Source organism: Amblyraja radiata, chromosome 7 (assembly GCF_010909765.2).
Source record: "Amblyraja radiata isolate CabotCenter1 chromosome 7, sAmbRad1.1.pri, whole genome shotgun sequence".
Lineage (NCBI taxonomy): Eukaryota > Metazoa > Chordata > Chondrichthyes > Rajiformes > Rajidae > Amblyraja > Amblyraja radiata.
Genome location: NC_045962.1, coordinates 83,163,760 through 83,184,314, shown reverse-complemented (window position 1 = coordinate 83,184,314; position 20,555 = coordinate 83,163,760). Strand labels below are relative to the sequence as shown.

General features: G+C 46.1%; 1 protein-coding gene across 2 annotated transcripts in view; it reads right to left on the bottom strand.

Moving 5' to 3' along the window:
- The window catches only part of pdia5 (protein disulfide isomerase family A member 5), a 159,428-nt gene that overhangs the window by 73,919 nt on the left and 64,954 nt on the right, over positions 1-20,555 (bottom strand). For both annotated transcript variants that reach the window (XM_033024867.1, XM_033024866.1), the window contains 3 exons: positions 20,190-20,281; positions 12,846-12,917; positions 10,051-10,187 (listed from right to left, as the gene is read on the bottom strand). In XM_033024867.1, the coding sequence (XP_032880758.1) occupies positions 10,051-10,187; positions 12,846-12,917; positions 20,190-20,281 (301 nt within the window). The remainder of the gene's footprint in view (positions 1-10,050; positions 10,188-12,845; positions 12,918-20,189; positions 20,282-20,555) is intronic.

Genomic DNA, 20,555 nt, shown 5'->3' with positions numbered 1-20,555 from the left:
GAGGAGGCAGAAGAATGGGTTTGAGAATGAAAAATAGATTAACCATGAGTGAATGACGGTGTAAACTCGATGGACCGAATGGCTAAATTCTGATTCCGAGTCTTATAGTCTTACGGTAATTTTAGATTTTAGAGATACAGCACGGAAACGGGCCCAACGACCCACTGGGTCCACGCCGACCAGCGATCACCCCGTACACTAGCACTATCCTACACACAGTGGGTACAATTATACAATTCTAAAACTCTGAACATTAATAGCCCATTATCTGTTATTTGCACTTTATCAGTTTATTTATTCATGTGTGTATATATTTATATAATGGTATATGGACACACTGATCTGTTTTGTAGTCAATGCCTACTATGTTCTGTTGTGCTGAAGCAAAGCAAGAATTTCATTGTCCTATCTGGGACACATGACAATAAACTCTCTTGAATCTTGAATCTAATTTTACCGAAGCCAATTAACCTACAAACGTGTACGTCTTCGGAGTGTGGGAGGAAACCCGAGCGCCCGGAGAAAGTCCACGTGGTCACATAGATACATAGATACATAGAAAATAGGTGCAGGAGTAGGCCATTCGGCCCTTCTAGCCTGCACCGCCATTCAATATGATCATGGCTGATCATCCAACTCAGTATCCCGTACCTGCCTTCTCTCCATACCCCCTGATCCCTTTAGCCACAAGGGCCACATCTAACTCCCTCTTAAATATAGCCAATGAACTGGCCTCAACTACCCTCTGTGGCAGAGAGTTCCAGAGATTCACCACTCTCTGTGTGAAAAAGTTTCACGGGGAGAAGTACACTCTCCATGCAGGCAGCACCCGTAGTCAGGATGGAACCCGGGTCTCTGGCGCGGTGAGGCAGCAACTCTACCGCTGCGCCACCTAAACCGCACCCAGCTCATCATCCGCCCTCTGTAATGGACAATACGAATTAAGGACGATTGGTTTATCTAAACCACGACATAATTTGAGGTTTAATTACATTTCCAGCTGCCGGTGCCACAAAACATGACCAAGCGGCTCTGCCTGAGCGATAAGTAGACAGGACATGACAGGGTTATTATTTTCATGTTTAATAACTTCCCCTCGTTGTGACTGCTACCAGCTGCTACCTCAGCAATGAGTACAGCTTTACTAATGCACACCTGTCAACTGTTCAAATGCAGTCAAGAGAATCTGGATTGAAAACCTCTTTAAGGAGGACAAGGGTTGAAGTATTTTTATCTCATTTTAATAGACTGCACTTCATTGGGTCTAAAATATATTCAGCCAGCTAGTTAGCAGATTAGGAAAACCCATTACAAATAGCAACCAAAAGGCTACTGCTGCTTCCCTGAAAGCTATTCCATTTGGACCCACTTTTTTCTGCCACCCACTCTCTGCACTATAGACAATAGACAATAGGTGCAGGAGTAGGCCATTCGGCCCTTCGAGCCAGCACCATCATTCACTGTGATCATGGCTGATCATCCACAATCAGTACCCCGTTCCTGCCTTCTTCCCATATCCCTTGACTCCGCTATCTTTAAGAGCTCTATCTAGCACTCTCTCTAAAGCATCCAGAGAATTGGCCTTCACTGCCTTCTGAGGCAGAGAATTCCACAGATTCACAACTCTCTGGGTGAAAATGTTTTTCCTCATCTCCGTTCTAAATGGCCTACCCCTTATTCTTAAACTGTGGCCCCTGGTTCAGGACTCCCCCAACATTTGGACCTGTTTTCCCCATACCCATACAAAATACCATACAGTTCTTCGAGTACTTGTTCAATTTCCATTATGAAATTATTAAATAATTTTTTTCAATTATGTCTTCACATTCATGGGGCGGCACGGTGGCGCAGAGGTAGAGTTGCTGCCTTACAGCGTCAGAAACCCAGGTTCAATCCCGACTACAGGTGCTGTCTGTACAGAGTTTGTACGTTCTCCCCGTGACTGCGTGGGTTTTCTCCGGGTGCTCCAGTTTCCTCCCACACACCAAAGACATACAGGTTTATGGGTAATTTGTCTTCAGTAAAATTGTCCCTAGTGTTGGATAGTGTTAGCGTACAAGGTGATCACCAGTCGGTGCAGACATGTTGGGTGGAAGGGCCTGCTTATGTGCTGTATCTCTAAAGTCTGAAGTTGTACATTTAGGACACCACTTGCTACATCCCAGGAAGGGTCATGTCTTGGGTTGGGACCCTTCTTCGGTCCCGACACAAAACAGCTTCTATCCATGTGTAAGAAAGAACTGCAGATGCTGGATAAAAGCGAAGGTAGACACAAAATGCTGGAGTAACTCAGCGGGTGAGGCAGCATCGATGGAGAGAAGGAATGGGCGATGTTTTGGGTCGAGACCCTTCTTCAGACTGATGTCGGGGAAGGGGGCGGGACAAAGATAGAAAGTAGGCGGAGACAGTGGTAATAGTAATAGTAATAGTAGACGCTCAGTCCGTCGTAACCTACCTGATCTCCCAGTTGCTCAGCACTTCAACTCCCCCTCCCATTCCCAATTTGACCTTTCTGTCCTGGGCCTCCTCCATTGTTAGAGTGAGGCCCAGCGCAAATTGGAGGAACAGCACCTCATATTTCGCTTGGGCAGCTCACACCCCAGCGGTATGAACATTGACTTCTGTAACTTCAGATAGCCCTTGATTTCTCTCTCCTTCCCCTCCCCTTCCCAGTTCTCCTACGTCTCCGCCTACTTTCTATCTTTGTCCCGCCCCCTTCCCCGACATCAGTCTGAAGAAAGGACTCGAACCAAAAACCACCCATTCCTTCTCTCCATAGATGCCGCCTCACCCACTGAGTAACTCCAGCATTTGGTGTCTACCTTCAGCTTCTATCCATGTTCTCCAGAGACGCTGCCTGACCCGCTGAGTTACTCCAGCACTTTACGTCCTTTTTTGTAAATCAGTATCTGCAGTTCCTTGTTTCTACACCCCATCAGGTGTTGCTCACCGCCTACTGTTACATAATGCAGGTATGAAATGCTCCTCCTATCCTCTATGCCCAATAACAAATATAGCCTACATCACACCCTCAATACAACTGATTTACATTGAATTTTTTTTTGTGGCACATTCTTTTTACTTGGAATGTAATAAAAAATTAATAAAAAAGCATTACAGATACTTGGCTATACCAAACAGAGACACAAAATGCCGGAATAACTCAGGGGGCCAGGCAGCATCTCTGGAGAAAATGGATGGGTGATGTTTCTGGTCAGGAGTGATGAAAGACCCGAAACGTAACCTCTCCATTTTCTCCAGAGATGCTGCCTGACCCATTTATTTTGTGAAAAGATTCAATAGGAACCTGCGGGGCAACTTTTTCCACACAGAGTTTGGTGGGTGTATGGGCCGAGCTGCCGTAGGAGGTAGTTCAGGCAGGTACTATAACAACAGGTAAAAGACATTTGGACAGGTACATGGGTTGGATATGTTTGGAGGGATATGGGCCAACTACGGACAGGCGGAACACGTGCATGTGGGGCACCTTGGTCTGCATGGGCAAGTTAGGTTGAAGGGCCTGTTATTGTGACTCTATGACGATATTACTTTATGTACTTTAATTTAAAGGAAAGAGGACCATTGAAACATATAAGATTGTTAAGGGCTTGGCCACGCTAGAGGCAGGAAACATGTTCCCGATGTTGGGGTTGTCCAGAACCAGGGGTCACAGTTTAAGAATAAGGGGTAAGCCATTTAGAACGGAGACGAGGGAACACTTTTTCTCACAGAGACTTGTGAGTTTGTGGAATTCTCTGCCTCAGAGGGCGGTGGATGCGGGTTCTCTGGATGCTTTCAAGAGAGAGTTAGATAGGGCTCTTAAAAATAGCGGAGTCAGGGGATATGGGGAGAAGGCAGGAACGGGGTACTGATTGGGGATGATCAGCCATGATCACATTGAATGGCGGTGCTGGCTCGAAGGGCCGAATGGCCTACTCCTGCACCTATTGTCTATGGTCTATAAACCCACCAAATTCATGCCGAAAATTGATCACCCATTCATACTAGTTCTATGTTATCCTATTTTCCCATCCACTCCCAACACATTAGAGGCAATTTACTGTTATAACCTGCAAAACTGCACGCCTTTGGGACGAGAGAGAAGCCTGGAGAATATGCAAACCTTCCACAGGTCAGGATCGAACCCGGGACTCTTGCTCTGCGAGGCAGCAGTTCTACCAGCTGCGCCACCCTAGTTTCTCATTTTATAATAATGTTACAGTATTTGAATGATTGAATGTTTGGTTATTACATATTTTCTATGTGCATGATAAGGTCGGGGGGAGTTCTTCCACCCCCCTCCTCCCCCAGCCACGGGCACCATATAATCCCGTGCTACCTGCTCCATGGTCGGATAGTCGGCGACTAAACCGTCTCCTCCACCTGGTTTGCCAGGTGAGGAGGGGGCTGTGGACCCCCAGCAGGACCAAAAACAAGACCTGCCAAAGGGCAGATGAGCTCCTAGTGAGCCGGCGGCCATCCACACTTCAGTAGAAGTTGCGATCACTGTCGTACGTAGCATTGTAAGGCACTGTGCCCGTTGATGCTTTCAACGATGATGATGATAGAAACATAGAAAATAGGTGCAGGAGTAGGCCATTCGGCCCTTCGAGCCTGCACCGCCATTCAATATGATCATGGCTGATCATCCAACTCAGTATCCTGTACCTGCCTTCTCTCCATACCCCCTGATCCCTTTAGCCACAAGGGCCACATCTAACTCCCTCTTAAATATAGCCAATGAACTGGCCTCAACTACCTGATATGTGCATTAGTCATATAGTCATGCAGCATGGAAACAGGCCCTTCGGCCCAACTTCCCCATACCGACCAACATGCCCCATCAACTAGTCGCACCTGTTTGTATTTGGCCCATATCCCTCTAAACCTGCCCTATCCATGTATCTGTCTAATTGTTTCATAAACGGTGTGATAGTCCCTGCCTCAACTACCTTCTCTGGCAGTTTGTTTCATGCACCCGCCACCCTTTGTGTGAAAAAGTCACCCCTTCAGATTCCTATTCAATCTTTCCCCCATCACCTTGAACCTATGTCCTCTGGTTCTTGATTCCCCTACTCTGAGCAAGAGACTCTGTGCGTCCACCCGATTTATTCCTCTCATGATTTTATACACCTCCGATGTTTTACACACCTCTATTGTGATCCAGGCCCCGTTATGCTGCTACAAGTAAGAATGTTATTGCTTGGTACATATGACAACTAAACATTCTTGTCTCTTCCGAACTCAAACATATTACACCCCTGTCTCCGTCAGGCCTGAAAAAACAAAACCAGCCTATCCTGTCTTTCCGAAGAACTAAAATCTTCCTATTGATGCAACATCCCAATGAATATTCTCTGCACCTTTGCCAGAACAATCACTGAAGGGGAAGTGACAAAAAATATATATAATCTGCCATTTAAAAAAAAAAAGAGAGATTCATTGCCTCTTCTTCGGTGACTAAGTTACAAGTGATTGCAATTTCTCCGTTGATGAGCTGTTTTCAACAACAGGTTGATTTTCCCCACTTGCTTCTACATAAACGGCTGTTGATAGTCAATCATTTGAGTGTATTCGTGATTAAAATCAAAGATATTTTTTTTAGACTAAGTGTAACAAAGTGATTGCGGAATAATTTAGTGAAGGCTGGCGTTTCTCCTACAACAATCAACATCTGTTGCGGTGGAGACTGTATAATTTCCAGTAAAATGCACACAGTCTCTTGCCTTGAATTGGTGAATCCAGGACCAGAGAACATTGTTTTTAAGGCGAAGAGGAAAAAATTTAAGAGGAATCTGAGGGGTAACTTTTTCCACACAAAGGGTGGTGGGTGTATGGAACGAGCTGCCAGGGAAGGTAGTTGATGCAGGGACTATCCCAACATCCCTATGGGCGGTCATGGTGGTGCAGCCTTAGAGCGAATGCTCAATCCTGGTTCAATCCTGACTACAGGTACTGTGTGTACAACTCCCCGATGTTGGGGAAGTCCAGAACAAGGGGTCACAGTTTAAGGATAAGGGGGAAATCTTTTAGGACCGAGATGAGAAAAAAAAATTTCACACAGAGAGTGGTGAATCTCTGGAATTCTCTGCCACAGAAGGTAGTTGAGGCCAGTTCATTGGCTACATTTAAGAGGGAGTTAGATGTGGCCCTTGTGGCTAAAAGGATAAGGGGGTATGGAGAGAAGGCAGGTACAGGATACTGAGTTGGATGATCAGCCATGATCATATTGAATGGCGGTGCAGGCTCGAAGGGCCGAATGGCCTACTCCTGCACCTATTTTCTATGTTTCTATGTTTGTACGTTCTCCCCGTGATCTGCGTGGGTTTTCTCCGAGATCTTCGGTTTCCTCCCACACTCCAAAGACGTACAGGTATGGTAAATGTAAAAATTGTTCCTAGTGCGTGTGGGATAGTGTTAATGTGCGTGGATCGCTGGTCGGTGCGGACCCGGTGGGCCGAACGGCCTGTTTCCGCGCTGTAGTTCTAAAACAAAATTTAAGAAATAGTTAGACAGGTACATGGATAGGACGGGTTTGGGGGGATTAGGATCCAAACGCGGGCAGGTGGGACTAATGTAGCTGGGACATGTTGGCCGATGCGGGCAAGTTGGGCCGAAGGGCCTGTTTCCACAATGTATCACTCCATGAGTGTATTTTCACAGCCACAGTCGGGATGGAAGGAGTTTTTGTGCAATGTTCTCGCACTGACTGCCTTCCTGAGCAGCCCAAAAACTCACTTCACTGGGCAACCACAATGAGCAGAACTTATTAAAAGTGGAAATAATAGCTGGTGGAGACTGACTCTGTCACATTTTATCAGCTCCTCGCTGAGGCAGTGGCTTGGCTTGGGTTTGATGTCACTTCTGCTGTAAATGAGATTAAGCCACAAACTGTGTTGCCGTTTAGCTCCTATTGTCCTTGATTCAAGTACTGTCAACAGTGAGTGTTGTGTTGATTAAGAACAGGATTTAGTGGCTGACTTGGTTTAGTTCACTGGCACAGCTACAAGACACTGAGGATCACTGCTGCCCTGTCTTTCTCTCTCTCTTCTCGCTGAAAAGGGCCCATACCATTGAGACCCAGTAATAGAGTCTCCGAGTCGTACGGCACAGAAACAGACTCCTCGGCCCAAACCTGTCCACGATAGACAAGATGCCCGTCTACGCTGGTTTTTCTATGCTGAAACTAGACAACCTGCCTTGCTTCAGTCGGAAGAAAGGCATTGACCCGAAAGGTCACCCATTCCTTCTCTCTAGAGATACTGCCTGTCCCGCTGAGTTACTCCAGCTTTTTGTGTCTATCTTCAGTTTAAACCAGCATCTGCAGTTCCTTCCTACACGTATCATTCGGGATGTGAGACAAAACCAGAGAACCGGGGCGGGCACGGTGGCGCAGCGGTAGAGTTGCTGCCTTACAGCGCCAGAGACCTGGGTTCGATCCTGACTATGGGTGCTTCTCTGTACGGAGTTTGTATGTTCTCCCCGTGAACTGCTTGGGTTTTTCTCCAAGATCTTCGGTCCAAAGACATCCAGGTTTGTAGGTCAATTGGCTTGGTAAAATTGTAAATTGTCCCTCGTGTGTGTGGGATGGTGTTAGGGTGCAGGAATCACTGGTTGGCATGGACACAGTGGGCTGAGGGGCCTGTTTCCGCGCTGTATCTCTAAGAAAAAAACGCTGAGGAAATCTACGCGGTCACGGGAAGAATGTGCACACTCAGCAGACTGTTCTTCAGAAGGTTTCACAGTGGCTGGCCCAGTTGATTTTTTTTCAGTCAGTGGTGGCAAACGTGGACTATGCAGTGGTGATGTTTTAGTTTAGTTCAGTTTAGTTTAGAGATACAGCGCGGAAACAGGCCCTTCGGCCCACCGAGTCCGTAACGACCAGCGATCCCCGCACATTAACACTATCCTACACACACTAGGGACAATTTTTCACATATACACCAAGCCAATTAACCTACAAACCTGTACGTCTTTGGAGTGTGGGAGGAAACCAAAGATCTCAGAGAAAGCCCACGCGGTCACGGGGAGAATGTACAAACTCCGTACAGACAGCACCCATAGTCAGGATCGAACCCGGATCTCCGACGCTGCAAGCGCTGTAAGGCAGCAACTTTACTGCTGCGCCACTGTGCTAAACCAAAGTCCCTAACGGATAAATAAAGTTCATTGAATAATTAAAAGTCAAGGATGGGTGATTACTTTAGTTTTGATACTGCATGAAAACAGGCCCTTCGGCCCACCAAGTCCATGCTGACCGTCGATCACCCGCAAACTTGTTCCGCGTTATCCCAATTTTGCATCACTTCTAATGTTTTCTAAAAATAATGGTCCTACCGTTAGGTTGTAAGGTACCCAAGCAGAATGAGGTGCTGTTCTGCCTGTATGTGCATGCTCTCACTCTGGCAATGGAGGATGCCCATGACAGAAAGTTCAGTGTGGGAATGGGCAGAGGAGTTAAAATGGTTAGCAACTGGCAGATCCAGTAGACCGAGGACCGAGTGTTCTGCGAAACGGCGCAGAGTCTACCCTTGGTCTTGCTGACGTAGTGGAGGCCACAATGGGAACATCGGAAGGCAGTAGGTGTTATAAGGTCTAAATGATAGGAGCAGAAATAGGCCATTCGGCCCATCAAGTCTACTCTGCCATTCAATCATGGCTGATCTATCTCTCCCTCCTAAACCAATTCTCCTGCCTTCTCAATTTCCCTTCTGGGATAAAGTTCTATCGTATCGTTTCTCCCAATAAACCCCTGACACCCGTACTAATCAAAAATCTACCTATCTCCGCCTTAACATTATCCATTGACGGCCTCCACAACCTTCTGTGGCAAGATGTGGTTCGAGAAGGTGTACAAGAACTTCTGCCTCACTTGGAAAGACTGCATATATGCCTATATATATTCTCCTCTCTCCCAAATGGCAAAAGGTACAGAAGTGTGAAAACGCACACCCCCAGATTCAGGGACAGTTTCTTCCCGGCTGTTATCAGGCAACTGAGTCATCAGACCACCAACTAGACAGTACTCCTGAACTACTATCTACCTCATTGCTGACCCTTGGACTATCCTCGATCAGACTTTGGTGGCTTTACCTTGCACAGAATGTTATTCCCTTTATCATGTATCTGTACACTGTAAATGGCTCAATAGACAATAGGCAATAGGTGCCGGAGTAGGCCATTCGGCCCCTTCGAGCAAGCACCGCCATTCAATGTGATCATGGCTGATCATCCCCAATCAGTACCCCGTTCCAGCCTTCTCCCCATATCCCCTGACTCCATGATTTTTAAGAGGCCCCAATCTAGCTCTCTCTTGAAAGCATCCAGAGAACCTGCCTCCGCCGCACTCTGAGGCAGAGAATTCCACAGACTCACCACTCTCTGTGAGAAAAAGTGTTTCCTCGTCTCCGTTTTAAATGCCTTACTCCTTATTCTTAAACTGTGGCCCCTGGTTCTGGTCTCCCCCAACATCGGGAACATGTTTCCTGCCTCTAGCGTGTCTAAGCCCTTAACAATCTTATATGTTTCAATGAAATACCCTCTCATCCTTCTAAACTCCAGAGTGTACAAGCCCAGCTGCTCCATTCTCTCAGCATATGACAGTCCCGCCATCCCGGGAATTAACCTTGTAAACCTACGCTGCACTCCCTCAATAGCAAGAATGTCCTTCCTCAAATTAAGGGACCAAAACTGCACACAATACTCCACGTGTGCTCTCACTAGGGCTCTGTACAACTGCAGAATGACCTCTTTGCTCCTATATTTGATTCCTCTTGTTTTAAAGGCCAACATGCCATTCGCTTTCTTCACTGCCTGCTGTACCTGCATGCTTACTTTCACAGAGTGATCTACAAGGACCCCCAGATCCCGTTGTACTTCCCCTTTTCCCAACTTGACGCCATTTAGATAGCAATCGATTGTAATCGTGTATTGTCTTTCTGCTGACTGGACTGCATGCAACAAAAACTTTTCACTGTACCTCGGTTAACGTGACAATAAACTAAAACATACAAGTGGCAGAAAAAGGGTTACTCTTGAGCTGTAACTTACAGGGTGCGTAAAACATGACAAGTGCTGATGAATGTTCTCCCAGGAACTCATCGAAGCCATCGTCTGTCAAATGGTACACCGCGGAGTCTTGCTCTGCCCACGAAACCTCAGAGGCCTTTGGTTGTGGAGCCTGGGGGCTGGTGGTAAAAGTAAATGCAAGAGCATTAACCATACAAGTGCAGAAGATAAATTACAGTCTAATGTTGCGGTTTTGATTTTGTTTTTTGTCACGTGTACCGAGGTACAGTGAAAGGCTTTTGTTGTGTGCTAACCAACCAGCAGAATGACAATACAAGATTACAATCGAGCCATTCGCAGTGTACAGATACATGATAAGGGAAGATAGACACAAAAAACTGGAGAAACTCAGCGGGACAGGCAGCTTCTCTGGAGAGAAGGAATGGGCGATGTTTCGGGACCAGACCGTTCTTTGGACCTGGGAAAGGTCTTGACCCTTCCTTCTCTCCCGCTGAGTTCCTCCAGAGTTTAGAAGGATGAATTGACTGGGGTTTAGAAGGATGAGGGGCCTTCTTATAGAAGCATATAAAATTATAAAAGGACTGGACAAGCTAGATGCAGGAAAAATGTTCCCAATGTTGGGCGAGTCCAGAACCAGGGGCCACAGTCTTAGAATAAAGGGGAGGTCATTTAAGACTGAGGTGAGAAAAAAACTTTTTCACCCAGAGTTGTGAATTTATGGAATTCCCTGCCACAGAGGGCAGTGGAGGCCAAATCACTGGATGGATTTAAGAGAGAGTTAGATAGAGTTCTAGGGGCTAGTGGAATCAAGAGATATAGGGAGAAGGCAGGCACGGGTTATTGATAGGGGACGATCAGCCATGATCACAATGAATGGCGGTGCTGGCTCGAAGGGCCGAACGGCCTCCTCCTGCACCTATTTTTTATGTTTCTATGTTTCTAGCTTTTTCTGTCTATATTCGGTTTAAACCAGCATCTGCAGTTCCTTCCTACGCATGATAAGGGAATCACTTTTAGTGCGAGGTATAGCCAGTAAAGTCCGATCAAAGATAGTCCGAGGGTCCCCGAGGAGGTAGATAAGATAGTAGTTCAGGACTGCTCTCTGGTTGTGGTTGGATGGAGGAGGAGCCGGTGTCCTTTGTAACTTTGTCAGTGCCACTACTTGTGTACCTTGGGTGTGCAAACAAAGAATGTCACTGTGCCTTGTCACATGTGACAATAAAGTATTCCATTCCATTTCCACAGACAATGTCTGCAATGGGGTAGAGGTGAAAGAAACAGTACCTGAGCTTGTGGAAGGACCGTTCAGAAGCCTGATAACAGCGGGGAGGAAGCCGATGGTGCGCGATTTCAAGCTTCGGTAAATTCTGCCCGGGGGGGGGGGGGGAGGGGGAGGAATGACCGGGGTGGGACAAGCCTTTTTGATTACGTTGGCTGCTTATTCCGAGGCAATGTGGTGTAGGTGGTGTCAACAGTGGGCAGTCTGGTCTGTGTGATGGACTGGGCTACATCTACGACTCTCTGAGATTTCCTGCGGTCTTGGGCACAGCTGTTCTAGAACCAAGCTATGATGCAAAGTAACAGAATGCTTTCTATGGTGCATCTACAACAGAACGTAGACCATAATCCTCGACCTCGAGGGATAGCCACAATGAAGACGGTAATAGTTTGGAAGAGTCATTGGAGACATTTCAAATGTCTTCAGTTTCTCAAGGAAGTAGAAGTTGGTGTGTGTCTAGTTGCATTAAAGTGGTTGGTCCACAAAAAACTCTTATTCATCTTAGGCCCCCTTCGGTCATGGCTGACCATGGGTGTCTCCAGGGTTGGTGGACGCTTGTGCGTGACTTTGTTTAACGCGGGGAGACTGGTGTACAGACAGCCACCACACGGTCCTTGACAGATCTGGGTCAGGATCCAGTGGCATGGAGTCCAAGACGACCGGAGACCCTTTTCTGCTGCAGCCTTCGTCCGCCTTCCCAGCCCACTAAGGTCAGCCATCATCCTCTGCCTGTTCCACCGTTGAGGTCTTGGTTGGATTGCTCTTCCCCCTCGACCTTACCGCCATGGGTGGCCCTACCAGGGGCACAGCTCCAGACGGCATCGCTCTCAGGATCTCAGGTCCACACAAGCTTCTCCACCACGACAAGGTGACAATCCACAGAGAAAAGAACGTTGGTAATATTAATGCTGAGGAGCTTGAAGGCAAGTACAAGGTAAAGAATGTGGTCAAAATATTTGGGAGCAATTAAACATTTTTGTTGCTCCTCCTTTAGAAGACTGCGGTGAAACTAGAGAGCGGTCCCAAGCTACCATCTACCTCATTGGAGACCTTCAATCTATATTTTAATCGGACTTCATCTCGCATTAAACATTATTCCCTTTATTTATCCTGCATCTGTACACTGGGGACGGCTTGATTGTAATCATCTCTAGTCTTATCGCTGACTGGATAGCACGCAACATAAAAGCTTTACACTGCACCTCAGTATACGATGATAAAAAGCCTTCGATAATGTAGTCATGTAGATCCAGGACTAGTGCATAACAATAAGCTATGAATAAAATTTTGCTCGGATCAAAGGGAAATTAAATGACAGTGCTGCAATTAAGCATCTTTGCATTATGAAATATAGTTAAGCTGACAGCAAACGTAGGTTTGTAATTTTAAAGCAGTGAAGCATTTACATTGTTAATGTGCTGAGCAAAAAGCTTCTGCAAGGGTGTGAAAAAGGTTCCATTCTTTGCAGCCGTGCCTGCGGGATCAGCAAGGTATGGGACACGTAATTCTGCCTGAAAATCCAACGCTTCCAACTTACGTTTCCATCCATTCGACAAAATCTTGGGCTGTGGCTCCGTAGTTTTCAAAATTAAATAGGAACTTCCCCTTCCTTTGAAAGAAGACAGAGAATAAGAAAATCAATTGTCACATTCAGTGTTCACTCAATGGCGCTGTAAGAAACACCCTGATGGGCTGAATGGCCTAATTCTGCTCCTACCACTTATGAATTTACAAACTCACAAGCTCTTCTTAATAAAGAGCAGGAAATGTCTGGTTATGGAATGAATATTTCTGCAAACAAAGCAATAAAGAAACTGAAGCAGTTATTATAGACTGATATCAACTCAACAATAGACAATAGATGCAGGAGTAGGCCATTCGGCCCTACGAGCCAGCACCCCCATTCACTGTGAACAAGGCGGATATTGCTTAATCTAGACACAACCCACTATCATCTTCCACGTATAACTACTTTTGCCGTTACATTTCATTCCTCTTCTCTAGCCTCAGAATAAAAGGATATACCTTTAGAAAGATGAGGTGGAATTTCTTTAGTCAGAGGGTGGTGAATCTGTGGAATTCATTGCCATAGAAAGCTGTGCAGGCAAAGTCAATGGATATTTTTAAGGCAGAGATTGATAGATTCTCGATTAGTGCAGGTGTCAGGGGTTATGGGGACAAGGGAGGAGAATGGGGTTAGGAGGGAGAGCTAGATCAGCCATGATTGAATGGCGGAGTAGACTTGATGGGCCGAATGGCCTAATTCTGCTCCTATTACTTATGAACTGCTACCACTTTATCTCCTTTTCATCTCTAGCCATTGTCCAGTCAATGAAGGGAAATGGCCACTCAACCCCCCCCCCCCCCACTGTATCCACCTATCACTCTCCAGGCTTTGACCCTCCCCAACCTTTTTTCCAGCTATCTCCCCCCGACTATAATCAGTTCGAAGGAGGATCCTGACATGAAAGGTTGCCTGACCATTTCCCTTCACAGATGCTGCATGACCCATTGAGTTACTCCAGCACTTTGCGCTTTGTTCAATATTCCGGCATCTGCAGTTCCTTGTGTCTCCAAGATTTTATCTATTTATCAGTTCAAAAGATTTCAGTGTATTACACACAGATTGCATTGTGATAATTTCGTGCAAATGGGAGCAAATGCATTAAAAACAAATTATTTAAGAGTGCTTTTTAAAAGCAAAATGTATTTTGGCCGGAAGTTTGGAAGAAACAAAAGGGAAGACTTATGGAGTCATAGTGTGGAAACAGGCCCTTCGGCCCAACTTGCCCACACCAGCCAACATGTCCCAGCTACACTAGTCACACCTGCCTGCGTTTGATCCATATCCCTCCAAACTTGTCCTATCCATGTACCTGTCTGTTTCTTAAATGTTGGTATAGTCCCAGCCTCAACTACCTCCTCCGGCAGCTTGTTCCATACACCCACCACCCTCTGTGTGAAAAGGTTACACCTCAGATTCCTATTAAATCTTTTCCCCTTCATCTGGTCCTCGATTCCCCTACTCTGGGCAAGAGATTCTGTGCATCTACTTAAAGATATTTTAATTTAAATAATTTAGCAGTCAAGTGGAATGATCTGATTACTTTCTGGAATTTTTTTTTATAAAAAGGTGGAAGGAAGCTTTTTAACAAAAATCAGCTGAAAACTAAACACAGTCAACAACAGGGCTGCACGGTGGCGCAGCAGTAGAGTTGCTGCTTTACTGCCCCAGAAACCCAGGTTCAATCCCGACTACGGGTGCTATCTGTACGGAGTTTGTACGTTCTCCCCGTGACCGCGCGGGTTTTTATCCCGGGTTTGCCCGCATTTCCTCCCACATTCCAAAGACGTACAGGTTTGTAGGCTAATTGGCTTGGTATTCATGTAAATTGTCCCCAGTGTGTGCAGGATATTTCTCAATTATCCTACAGATAAAGTCTGTGGAATTCTCTTCCCCAGAGGGCGGCGGAGGCAGGTTCTCTGATGCTGTCAAGAGAGAGCTAGATAGGGCTCTTAAAAATAGCGGAGTCAGGGGATATGGGGAGAAGGCAAGAACGGGGTACTGATTGGGGATGATCAGCCATGACCACATTGAATGGCAGTGCTGGCTCGAAGGGCCGAATGGCCTACTCCTGCACCTATTGTCCATTGATAGTGCCATTGCGCGTAGATAGCTGGTCGGCGGGCACACTGTGGGCCGAAGGGCCTGTTCCTGCATTGTATCTCTAAACTAAACTACATTTTGTACATATATTTTAAACATTTTAAAACGTTTCTATTTTTTGTCAAACTACGGGTCAGTCTGGGCAGAATTCCAATCAAGTTCATCCAAATTTCTCCAAAGGATCAGCTTTCTCAACTCTAATGACTATTTTTAACTTTGAAAAAATGTTATTTTCCAGTCAAATAGTTACATGCATTTCATTTTTTCCCTTAGTCTTCATCTTAAAACCATGTGTTGCTTTGTGACAGAAAATGGATGGTGATCAGTTAGATTAGGAAGCAGTTTACCAGGGAGTACAAATACCACGGAGTTTACCTGGACAGTAAACTGGACTGGTCCAGGAACGCTGAGGCCCTGTACAAGAAGGGACAGAGCCGACTGTACTTTCTGAGGAGACTCCGCTCTTTCAACATCTGCAGTAAGATGCTGCAGATGTTCTATCAATCGGTGGTAGCCAGTGCCATCTTCTACGCTGTTGTGTGCTGGGGCAGCAGGGCGTAGACCGCCGATGCCAATGGGATCAACAAACTCATCAGAAAGGCCGGCTCGGTCCTGGGGGCGGAGTTGGAGTTGGATTCACGGGAGGTGGTCTTGGAGGGGAGGATGCTCCTCAAACTGCGGAGCATCCTGGACAATACAGCTCACCCCCCCCCTCCGTGACACACTGGTCAACCTGAGGAGCACCTTCAGCAACAGACTGGTTCCACCAAGATGCAGCACAGAACCTCCACAGGAGATCCTTCTTCCCTGTGGGTGTCAAACTTTACAACTCTCCCTTCTGTCGCGGGGTAGACTGAGACTGACTCTCTCCCAACCCCCCTCCTCACACATCCCCCAAGCCTTTCCACTCGCACTTCAATTTCATGTTTGATGGATTTTGTGTTTTGTGTATTTTGTGTTTTTATGACTGTTGGCAGATCAATTTTCCTCCTGGGATAAATAAAGTTCTATCGTATTGTTTCTCCTCCAAAGCATTCTAACTCTACTCTACAATCTGTACAGATAGGGTACACACCTTTGATTATTCCTATTGTCTATTGTTTTTCCTATTCCCAGTGTATCTTTGCCTTCAGAAATAAATCCTAAGAATCTAAAGTCAAGGTATTTACAATCATAACCTTTAGGCGTATACACTTACGGAAAGATGACAACATTTTAGATAGCTCCAAAGTCTCACTAACATGGTGGATGGAACATGGCGCTTTAGTTTCAATGTATGGTTTATTTTTAGAGCAGGGGCAATTAAGAAGTTATAAGAAGTTCAAAGTTATGATGGGCCTTGAATAACCAAAAATAACTGTTTCCGTCGCAAAAGTATAAATAATACTATGGCGTCACAGTGGCACACTGGGGTAGAGTCGTTGCCTCACAGCGCCAGAGACCCGGGTTCGATTCTGACTGCAGGTGCTGCCTGTGCGGAGTTTGTACTTTCTCCCCGTGACCAGCGTGGGTTTTCTCCTGGTGGGCTGGCTTCCTCCCACACTCCAAAGGCGTACAGGTTTTGTAGGTTAATTGGCTTCTGTAGATTGGAGATTGTCCCTGGTGTGTAGGGTAGTGCTAGTGTGTACGGGGTGATCGTTGGTCGGCGCGAATCGATGGGCCGATGGAGCTGCAGCTCGAGTCTAAAATCAGGTGACATAGACTTAAGATATTTGTTAAGATGTTTGGCCAAAAAACTTAAGGGACGGCACAGTTGTGCAGATGGTCGGGCTGCTGCCTCACGGAGCCAGAGACCCGGGTTCGATCTTGCCCTCGGGTGCGATTCGCACACGTGACCACGTGGGTTTCCTCCGGGTGCTCCGGTTTCCTCCCACATGCCAAAGACGTGCGAGTTTGTAGGTTAATCGTCAATCTGTAAAATTCCCCTCACCCGTAGGGAATGGATGAGAACGTGGGATAACAGAGAGCGCGTGTGAACGGGTCATCGCTGGTCGGCATGGACTCAGTGTTTCCAAGCTGTATCGCTAATCTAAAAAATTAAATACACTTAAGGGTGGGGGGTGGGGGGGGGGGGGGAAGATGAAAAGATTATTTTTAAAATGCAGCAAATTGCAATTAAGAATTCACTGCCTGTGAGGACGTAGGAAGCAAACTCGATAACAATTTGCAAATGGGAATTGAAGAAATACATTAAAAAGAGAAAACTTGCAGGGTTATTGGGAAAGACTAGGCGGTCTGGGCTAATTGGCAGCACTTTCAAAGACACGGGCACGATAGGAGAAACAGCCTCCGCAGTACCGTTGGATTCTATAAAAAAATAATTAATTCCCAAGACCACGCTACTTTGAAGTGATGTTATTGGTCTGAATTCTCAGGGAGGGATGTGCAGAGTGGAGGCCAAAAAATTGTGATTGCATAAATAGAATGGAAAAATGCACATTTACCAACAGGCAGAGCAGGAGATGATAAAGTTTGTTTGTAGTGCACAGAGTCAATGATGTAGGAAGGAACTGCAGATGCTGGTTTAAACCGAAGATAGACACAAAATGCTGGAGTAACTCAGCGGGTGAGGCAGCATCTATGGAGAGAAGGAATGGGTGGCGTTTTGGGCCGAGACCCTTCTTCAGTCTGAGAGTCAGGGTCTCGATTGGACACGCTAGAGGCAGGAAACATGTTCCCGATGTTGGGGGAGTCCAGAACCAGGGGCCACAGTTTAAGAATAAGGGGTAGGCCATTTTGAGCAAAAGAAATTTCACCCAGAGAGTTGTGAATCTGTGGAATTCTCTGCCTTAGAAAGAAGTGGAGGCCGGTTGTCTGGATGCTTTCAAGGGAGAGTTCGATAGAGCTGTTAAAGATAGCGGAGTCAAGGGATATGGGGAGAAGGCAGGAGTGGGGTACTGGTTGTGGATGATCAGTCATGATCACAGTGAATGGCAGTGCTGGCTCGAAGGGCTGAAAGGCCTACTCCTGCACTAATTGTCTATTGAAACGTCACCCATGCCGTCTATCCAGAGATGCTGCCTGTCCAGCTGGGTTACTCCAGCATTTTGTGTCTATCTTGCAGTCAAACTGCCTGCTAACTCTCAAGGGAGTATTACCACCTTCCCCATCCATGCACATGGGACCCACCTAGTTCCATCAGCTCCTCTGCCTTGAAACCTACCTGGTTCTTTTTCCAACCCTCCCTTTTAATTTACTGTACCTTAGTCCCCATACTTTATTTAAACTTACTGGGCACACTGAAAAATTGTCATACTGCTGTTTTAACATTTAAAGGAAAAAAAAAGAATTCAAAGTGGGTTGGAGCATTCCGGTCCTGTCACACTTACGCAACATATCGCGGGGTGACGCCTGTTTGGTCGTGAGCAGTCGCCCAAAGAGTCGTATCTTTTTCTGGTCGCCGCTGGATTTTGAAATTTTTGAAAATTTTCGGCGACCTGCTGTGACTTCTTGGTTCTTGGTTTCTTGGTCCTCCAAAATATTCCAAATGGAATTTAAACTGGAGGTGACTATGACGGGTGCCGGCAAGTCGCCAAAAAAAAATCGGGTAGATAAACTTGTATCCGACAATCCTAAAACTCTGTGCAGGATAGAAATGCAGATGCTGTTTTTTACACCGAAGATAGACAAAAAAATGCTGGAGGAACTCTGCGGGACAGGCAGCATCTCTGGAGAGAAGGAATGGGTGACGTTTCGGGTCGAGACCCTTCTTCAGACGGCTTCTTCAGTCTGAGGAAGGGTCTCGACCCGAAACATCACCCATTCCTTCTCTCCAGAGATGCTGCCCGTCCCGCTGAGTTACTCCAGCATTTTGTGTTTGTCATGCACAGAGTAATGCTGCCAAGGGAGTTAGCTAACGGGAGGAAAGAGATACTTGAGTGAGAAACAAAGGGTGGCCAAAGTTTGCACAATTTGTAACCGTTGAAAAAAAACTCTCTGCCTTTATGCGTGGGAGGAGAGAACATTTGGATGGGAAAGGCATTTTGAAATATTTCTCAATTCCTTCCTTTTCCCACTTTACTGGTTGTTTAAGGCTTGTTCGTTCCCTGGGGAAAAAAAGACTAGCAAAAAAAACATACGAAGCTACACAAAAAAATAGATGAGGTAATATTATACGCATCTTGGATGAATTTAAATCACGTATGCTCTTCAAATACATCTCAATTTGGTCTGAACAACCCACACATCCTCCACAAGTTATTTTACAGAGCAACAATGGTGCGTTTTACTTTGCACCAAGGCACAGGCGAGTTCAAAGTCAGAGAACTTTCCCATTTATGAAAATGACTGATGCAATCTCTAATTCCCCTTATCTGTGATATCACTTGAGTGGGCCGGAGGGAAGGAGATATTACTGTAAATGGGAAGGAAGTTTATTTCAAATAGCGAGGCGTATTATTTTTTATACGCCACCAAAATCTCCCTCATTAAGTTCTTAACCTCTGATAAAGGTCCACATCCTAGAAAGCGGAAAGTATAACTTTGACAGACATAAACATCTTGTAGGGTCACACTGTCAGGAAGTCAGGGAGGTGAATCGGTGGAATTCATTGCCACAGACGGCTGTGGAGGCCGAGTCAATGGGTATTTTTAACGCAGAGATAGACTTGATTAGTACGAGTGTCAGGGGTTATGGGGAGAAGGTAGGGGACAATAGACAATAGGTGCAGGAGTAGGACATTCGGCCCTTCGAGACAGCACCGCCATTTAATATGTTCATGGCTGATCATCCACAATCAGTACCCCGTTCCTGCCTTCTCACCATATCCCTTGACTCCACTATCTTTAACTCTCTCTTGAAAGAATCCAGAGAATTGGCCTCCACTGCCTTCTGCGGCAGAGAATTCCACATTCACAATTCTCTGGGTGAAAAAGTTTTTGCTCATCTCCGTTCTAAATGGCCTACCCCTTATTCTTAAACTGTGACCCCTGGTTCTGGACTCCCCCAACATCAGGATCATGATTCCTGCCTCTAGCGTGTCCAATCCCTTAATAATCTTATATGTTTCAATAAAATTCCCTCTCATCCTTCAAAATTCCAGAGTAGATCTTAGGAGGGAGAGATAGATCAGCCATGATTGAATGGCGGAGTAGACCTGATGGGCCAAATGGCCTAATTCTGCTCCTATCACTTATGAAACCGCAAAGCCGTATAAGGTGGCTTGAACTTAATTGTTATCCTCACCACCACTGGGTCAATAAAGCAAGACTTACTCAAAGTAACAGAAAGTTGGGTATCCTTTAACGTTAAACTCCTGTTTGAGTTCATCAAATTCGGAAGGGTGGACATTCATTCCGACCATTACCTATGCAGAAAACAATATGCATTAGTCTTGATGAACCACTAATGCGCCTTCAATTAAAACTCTAATTGACCATTCAAACCTTGACCTTCTTCATGAATAATATTCCAGCAGCTTGCATTGAGGGCGACATGGTGGCGCAGAGGTAGAGTTGCTGCCTCACAGCGCTAGAGACCCAGGTTCGATCCCGACAACAGGTGCTGTCTGTACAGAGTTTGTACATTCTCCCCGTGACCTGCGTGGGATTTCTCCGAGATCATCGGTTTCCTCCCGCACT